We start from the raw sequence: 7566 nt of genomic DNA, 5'->3' as shown, positions 1-7566 counted from the left end.
GTAGTTCCATGAAATGAGTTTTTATGGAAATATTTTAAATATCTCAAATTATTTTAATAAATTATTTTTTTGTCACGAAGTTAATAATATGAGATATAGTTTATATGTATAGATTATAGTTTTATACCAATTTTATTTTATTTATGTTCAAATATTATATTTTTAAGTTTAATGATGAAAACAATATTTTAAATGGAAAATTAGTTTACTAAATGAAAATCTAATTTGTTTTTATATATATAAGGTTGAACACTTTGGACGGAAAATTTTAGAAAAGTTTTATTCTCTTAGTATATAGGAGGATTTTAATGATAAACAGAGGTAGTGCGGGCGTAGCCGGACACCAGTACTACTCATAAAAACCAACCTTTCTAATATAAAAAAATAAACAAATGAATAAAACACCCTAAAATAAAATAAAATCAGTTAGTCTTGCTTGTGACGGGCTAATCCAGTCACAAGCTTGTGACCTCTCACAAGAAGGGAGAGGGGACAAGGTGGGGGGCACCCCCTATGTGCTTCATCACTCGCCTCTCAATGGGTATTTTGTAAGAGAAAACGGTATCCGTCACAAGTTTGTAATGAATATGGTCCGTCTTCAATGAGATTTTGTGAAATAAAATAGGTAAACAAATGACGGAACACTAGACAAAGACAAATTGGCGGGCATTTAGTAGAAATTCAAACTATTTGGCAAATTCTAATTATTTTCAACCTTTTTCATTTTGGTTCGCTATCCCTTTCTCCCTCTAGCTCTCTTCTCTCATTTCTCAACATTTATTATTTATTTTCGCCTAAAAAATTAGCCGTCGGTGACTCCATTTTATTTTCCGTTTTTCCCCTCTTCAAGGTTTCTTCTTTAAACCCTTTACCTCTTTTTCTCTTACTAATTCAATTCAAATTAAATTAGGGTTAGGGTTAGGGTTACGGTTCCAATTGCTTGCATTTCCCTTAGTTTTATGTTTATTGAACTTTCTTTAATTTTGTTTTTTGCAATTGATTACTCATTGTAGCTGTTTTGGTTGTTTTTACTTGTTGGGCAGCATTTAATTTGGTTTTTTAGGGTTTTTTCTGGGCATTAATTGAACTTTGAAAGAAAAAATTGGGCTTTTCTGCTTTTTCATGATTAATTTCACTTCTGCTTCAGTTACTGGGTGTGTTTATTCACAATGATTGAATCTTTACTGTGTAATTGTAATTTTGACTTATCATTTCTTTGTAATTTGTTTAATAAGTAAATAGTTAGACATTTATGTTGTTTTGTTGAATTTTTTCCCATTTATTATGAAGTAATTTGTGTTAAATATCTTGATTGTTCATGGGGTTATAGCTTTATAAGTTAATTTACATTTTTTTTGCATTTCTTTAGCTGCTTTCATTAAAAAAGCTGGAATCTCTGCTATGGTTTTGTCTTTTACGGTTTTCGGGTAGGTTTTTTGATCGAATTTCTGTAAGAATTACTCTCTCCGTTTTGTCATTTAAGGTTTTGGTGTAGGTTTTTTGATCGAATCTCTGTAAGAATTATTCCCTTTGTATCAGTCATTTGTTTACTTTTCTTATTCTATTCTATGTGACTAATGTGAGGGGTATTTTAGTCAAAGGTGAACAAATGATTAGATAGAGGGAGTAAGTGATTTTGTTTAGAGGAGAATCAGAGATTTTTGGGGTTTATTAAGAGGAGACTATTGTAAAATCTCAGCAACAACAACATTACCCTAGTGCCTTAATGGCTCCCGCAAATTGCGGGGTAAGGTGGGGTCGGATGTACGCAGCCTTACCCTTGTGTTAGCAACACAAAGAGGCTGTTGTAAAATCTCAACCGTTTGCTTAAATTGGTTGTAGGGGTCGTTTGAATGTTTGTTTATGGGTTTCAAGGATCTGTTCTTTTGGTTACATTTTCTGCTATCTTTATAAGCTGAATACATTCATAAAGATTGAATCTTCGCTATGATTTTGTCATTTCAGGTACTTGAGAAGGTTATATTTATTCAGTTTTGGTAATTTATCGTCGAGGATGAGTAATTATTGAGGTTTATAAAAAGTATAAGTTTGTATCATTTGGATAAAGAAGGTGACACAATGGGTAAGGTATCTGCTAAACAAAAGGAATCAAAAACTCCTAAACAAAGAAGACGAACTCGGGGTTCTATCAAAAACAAGTACTTGAGACCCGGTGAACTGGCTCAACTTCGATACACCAAGTCTGCTACTACAAAGGGTTGCACCGATTTAGGAAAGAAAAGGGTTGCATTATCCGACTTGAAAAAGGTCGATGATACTGATTTGGTGGTTGATCGGGAAGTTATCCCTCTTCCGGAAAGCCAGTTGATGGTGTCACCAAAGAGGTTTATGTTTTCTATGACGTCACCACTTAAATTAGTAAAGCAATATAGTTTACCCAATACTCCAAAGACTCCTCGTGTTGAAGACTATGAATCTGAGTCGAGGCTGGAGTCTCTTCCCATGGATTTATTGGTACATATTGCTTAAATAATTTCTCCTTATTGCCTTTGTCATGCATGTGATGCTTATGTTATGTAATTAGATGTTTCTACTTCCGTGAGTATGGTTATGGGAATATTCCATAGCACTAATATATGATTCTTAGAAATATTAAAATGGGGACAGATGCGAACCTTGGTGCACAAAAGTGTGAGTTTTCATTATTTGTTTTAGATGTAATAATTTACTACTAACATGGTCAATATTGTCCGAAATCAAGATAGTTTGTTATCTAGGGTCCAAATTGTTGGCTGAAATAATTTGACCCGAGCAGACACATCCTTCAGTACCTTCACCTAGTATTGGTCTTTTGAATACAGTGTATTTTGCTTATATACGATTTCTTCTATGTTTTCTATATTCTTCACCTAGAATTGGTCTCTCAAATACAATGTCTCATGTGCAGGTTTTAGTTTTTGTATGTTTTCTATGTTATTTTGAGTTTTTGACCTATTGTTTTTTTTGTAAAACAGTTTCGTCCTCTATGCTTTTTCCAGTTGCAATCTTGAGTCGTGACTCATATGAATATTTTTAAAAATGTAGGTGAAGATCATTTGCCATTTGCACCATGATCAACTAAGGACTGTTTTCCATGTGTCTCAAACAGTCCGAATGGCTGTGAGTTCTATCTATTTCTTTCTCTAGCCACTTTCTTCTAGTTTAAGTTTTAAAAAGTTCTCTTTTTTGAAATAGACAGGCAACTTGACAGTTTATTTGTGTTGTGGGCAGGTCATTCACGCAAGGCAGTCTCACTTTAATTATACCACCCCTGATCGATCCCGCCAGGAGATTCTGCAGATGATGACTCCAGTTGCAACTCAACATTGGCCATTTCTTTGGTATGAATTTTAACTGTTTAGTCCCTCCGTCCTGTTCTTTTGTTTACCTTTGATTAAAATACCCCTCGCAATGAATATAAAAGGTAAACAAATAACTAAGACAGATATAGTACTTATATTACTGCAAAACCATAACATGACCCATTGTCTCAAGGGATCCTGTAATTGGAGGTGTAAGTGGGTTTGATTTATCTAGCCTTGCTCACGAGTTAACAACTGTACAACATATGATTCATAATGATATTTTTTCAAAAATTGGATCAAATTACTACTAATTCGTTATAAACTGAAGCTCAACCAGTTTTGAACATTTTGCTAATACTCTGTATCTGTATTTTATGGGTTGCTGTCTCTGCACGATTCAAATTAGTCTAGGTTCGAGCCAGGTAAGACCACAAGGTGCAAGGGCAGCAAAGCTGTCTCCTCTGAGTTTAAACAATGTTACCTTCCCAAAGAATCTAACACGAGACCTGTAGCAGAGCCTAGTGATATTTTGCTTTATCTCATAATTGATTCATGGACTTTAATCCTAGAGTTTGATGATGCAGCAAGGGAGAGAGCAGGGGGTTTCGAATGCCAACCCCACATACCCCTAAAGCACCAAGGCATGGTCCTCGCCCACCTTCTAGGTTGAAGTATACAGAGACGAGGCAGGTTGCTGCTGCTTTGTTTCAGGAATCCTCTGTTCCTTCAAGGTGCGTGGTTCCGTCTGTCCTTTCAAAACCCTTGTGCAAAAACCGAGTTCTGTTCTATGAAGATGAGTTATGTCAAGCTGTTGCTCAAAATAAGCTTCGTTGATTTTAATTATCAATGATTCCGGAGAGTGCTACTAGCTCATTTTAGTGCCTGTACAGTTTGTTTTACATACTCTAGGTTTTCATTGTGCATTACTTTCAATCGTCGTAGGTTGCTTGAGCTTGCAGTTTTGTAGTCCAGAAAAACGTAGTTAGGGTTTATTATAGAATAATGATGATTTCGGCTTGGCTGTCTGTACATAGCTATCGATATTATACATGGATTAATTTATACGCGGACTACAGTTTGCAGAAAGGTCATTACTTTTGTGAAAGACTGGTTGGAACCCCATCTTTTGGTATTGTGTGAGATTTTAATTGACGGATTCATCTGCATTGTAATCTTTTTACTCGAGTACACATATAAAATATGAATTCATCATATGAACAGAATAATTTTTGATGTGTGAACAGAATAACTATCCCAGAAAATGTATTTGGAAGCGTCTTTGCAGGTACCAAGACTGTACTTCATTATACAGAAATATCACTTCGAAGTTTCCTGTACCAGAGCATCCCTATCTGCAACTTCAAACCCTGATAACAAACTTAATCTTGTCATGTATACAAGGTAAGACGACTAAACAATATTATGCTAGTGCATCAAACATTCTTGTCTATGGCAGATTGGCAGGATAGTGAGGTTGTATGCATCCTCCCATGTTGGTACTGCTGACCAACACTGCTTCACAATATAAGAAGCGCATATATAAATGCTACTTCGTGTCTTATAGTCCTATATAGACATATAGTAAAGGTTAAATCAAGGGGAATACCTGCTTGAGAAGGGTTAGTTATGAGATCAAGTATAGGGCCGTAAAGATCAAGGTATGCAGCATTTAATCCTTCGAGTTTTTGATTGAGGGACCGTAACTCAGAACTCAACTTAGTGGTTTTCCTCCTATGCACATTCTCTTGAAGGACCAGCATATAACGTTCTCTCCAATGGAATACAACCGCTTGGTGGTGCACTTGTCACTCCTATCCTTCTCTCTCCTAGATTATGTAATTCCTCAGGTTTTCCAAATTTGATTACAGTAACATTTATTCTTCAATTTTCGCATAGTAAAGGGTTTTCAAAGTTTTCAGCCAACTGTCAAGAATAAATATGTAACATTATACCCTTCAATTTGAGCCATTCCATAGGTCGTACCGGACTATATTTCTTTTCTCCCGATTTTTTTACCACGTATCCGAGATCTTTTAAGAAGTTACCATATTTGATTTTAACCCCAAAAAAAGTATCAATCCCTTTTTCACAATTATCCGAGTTTGGGCTCATGTTGGTTTATAGAATATCGGCAGTCTCAAATTTCCCCAGTTGGTAATCAAATTTTGTGTCTCCGCTTTATCTGCCTCGAGGGACCTTCTGTGAGATTTCAGGTGAATTTTGTTCCGGGACCCTGGAATCCCGAAAACCGTGTCCCCGGTTGGTCTTCAAAATTTGTGTGTCCGCTTTATACACTACAATGCCCCGGTTGGTCTTCAAAATTTGTGAAATCGTTTAATCTGACCCCAGGGACTTTCCATGAGACTTTCCGTGAGATTTCCACTGAATTTTATTCCAGGAACTAGAATCTCGAAAACTGTGTATTATATACACTTCAATTTGAGCCGTTCGAGAAGTCGTACCAGACCCTCTTTCTTTTTCTACTGGTTTTTCAATCACGCGTCCGAGCTCATTTCAGAAATTAACCAATTCGATTTCAGCCTCAAATAACGAGCATTAATACTTTTTTCACGATTATCCGAGGTTCGACGAATGCTGGTTTATGGCATATTGGCACCCCCAAATGTCTTCCGTTGATACTCAAATTTTGCGTGACCGCTTTATCTGACTCGAGGAACTTTCTATGTGATTTCCGGAAAATTTTGTTCCGGGACCTCGGAATCCCGAAAAACCGTGTATTATACACTTCAATTTGAGCCGTTCGGGAGGTCGTACCGGACCCTGTTTCTCTTTCTCCCAGTTTTTCAATCATGCGTCCGAGCTCATTTCAAGAATCAACCTATTCGATTTCAGCCTCAAATAACGAACATTAATACATTTTTCACGATTATCCGAGGTTCGACGAATGCTGGTTTATGGCATACCGGCACCCCCAAATGTTTTCCGTTGGTACTCAAATTTTTTGTGGCCGCTTTATCTGACCCGAGGAACTTTCTATGTGATTTCTGGAGAATTTTGTTCCAGGACCCTGGAATCCCGAAAAACCGTGTATTATACACTTCAATTTAGGCCGTTCGGGTGGTCGTATCGGAACCCGTTTCTTTTTCTTCCGGTTTTTTAATCACGCGTCCGAGTTCATTTCAGGAATTAACCTATTCGATTTCAGCCTCAAATAACGAGTATTAATACATTTTTCCCAATTATCCGAGGTTGGACGAATGTTGGTTTATGGCATACCGGCACCCCCAAATGTCTTCAGTTGGTACTCAAATTTTGCGTGGCCGCCTTATCTGACCCGATGAACTTTCTATGTGATTTCCGGAGAATTTTGTTCCCGGACCCCCGAATCCTGAAAAACCGTGAATTATACACTTCAATTTGAACCGTTCGGGAGGTCGTACCGGACCCTGTTTCTTTTTCTCCCGGTTTTTCAATCACGCGTCCGAGCTCATTTCAGAAATTAACCTATTCGATTTCAGCCTCAAATAACGAGCATTAATACATTTTTCACGATTATCCGAGGTTTGACGAATGCTGGTTTATGGCATATCGGCACCCCAAATGTCTTCCGTTGGTACTCAAATTTTGCGTGGCCGCTTTATCTGACTCGAGGTACTTTCTATGTGATTTCCGGAGAATTTTGTTCTGGGACCTGGAATCCCGAAAAAACGTGTATTATACATTTTTCACGATAATCCGAGTTTCGGCGAATGCTGGTTTGTGGCACACCGGCACCACCAAATGTCTTCCGCTGGTGCTCAAACATTGCGTGGCCGCTTTATCTGACCCGAGGAACTTTCTATATGATTTCCGGAAAATTTTGTTCCGGGACCCCGGAATCCTGAAAAACCGTGTATTATACACTTCAATTTCAGCCGTTCGAAAAGTCGTAACGGACCTGTTTCTTTTTCTCCTGTTTTTCAATCACGCGTCGAGCTCATTTGGGAATCAACCCGTTCGATTTGGGAATCAACCTTTGTTCGATTTCGGCCTCAAATAACGAGCTTTAACACATTTTCACGATAATCAGAGTTTTGCGAATCTTTGGTTTATGGCACACCGGCAGCCCCCAAATGTCTTCCGTTGGTGCTCAAACTTTGCGTGGCCGCTTTATCGACCCGAGGAACTTTCTATGTGATTTCTGGAGAATTTTATTAGGGACTAGGAATCCCGAAAAACCGTGTATTATACACTTCAATTTGTTAGTTCGGAAGGTAAATAGGACCTGTTTCTTCTTCTCTCTTTTTCAATCACGTGTCCG

The 7566-nt window shown here is 37.5% G+C and overlaps 1 protein-coding gene across 2 annotated transcripts; it reads left to right on the top strand.

Moving 5' to 3' along the window:
• The first annotated feature begins 707 nt into the window (after window positions 1–707).
• Window positions 708–5228, top strand: LOC141622318 (F-box protein At4g35930-like). Of its 2 annotated transcripts, XM_074438369.1 has the most exons (6): window positions 765–850; window positions 1966–2475; window positions 3046–3120; window positions 3232–3341; window positions 3890–4036; window positions 4591–5228. In XM_074438369.1, exons 2-6 carry the CDS (start codon window positions 2080–2082, stop codon window positions 4772–4774), a joined length of 912 nt encoding a protein of 303 aa, XP_074294470.1. In that variant the 5' UTR covers window positions 765–850; window positions 1966–2079; the 3' UTR covers window positions 4775–5228. The 2 variants fall into 2 exon arrangements, with proteins under 2 accessions (XP_074294471.1, XP_074294470.1); XM_074438370.1 differs by lacking the exon at window positions 4591–5228 and having other exon boundaries at window positions 708–850; window positions 3890–4427.
• Window positions 5229–7566: the final 2338 nt, after the last annotated feature.

This window comes from Silene latifolia, chromosome X (assembly GCF_048544455.1).
Source record: "Silene latifolia isolate original U9 population chromosome X, ASM4854445v1, whole genome shotgun sequence".
Lineage (NCBI taxonomy): Eukaryota > Viridiplantae > Streptophyta > Magnoliopsida > Caryophyllales > Caryophyllaceae > Silene > Silene latifolia.
The sequence above is the reverse complement of the archived record's forward strand: the minus strand, read 5'-3'. Positions and strand labels throughout refer to the sequence as shown.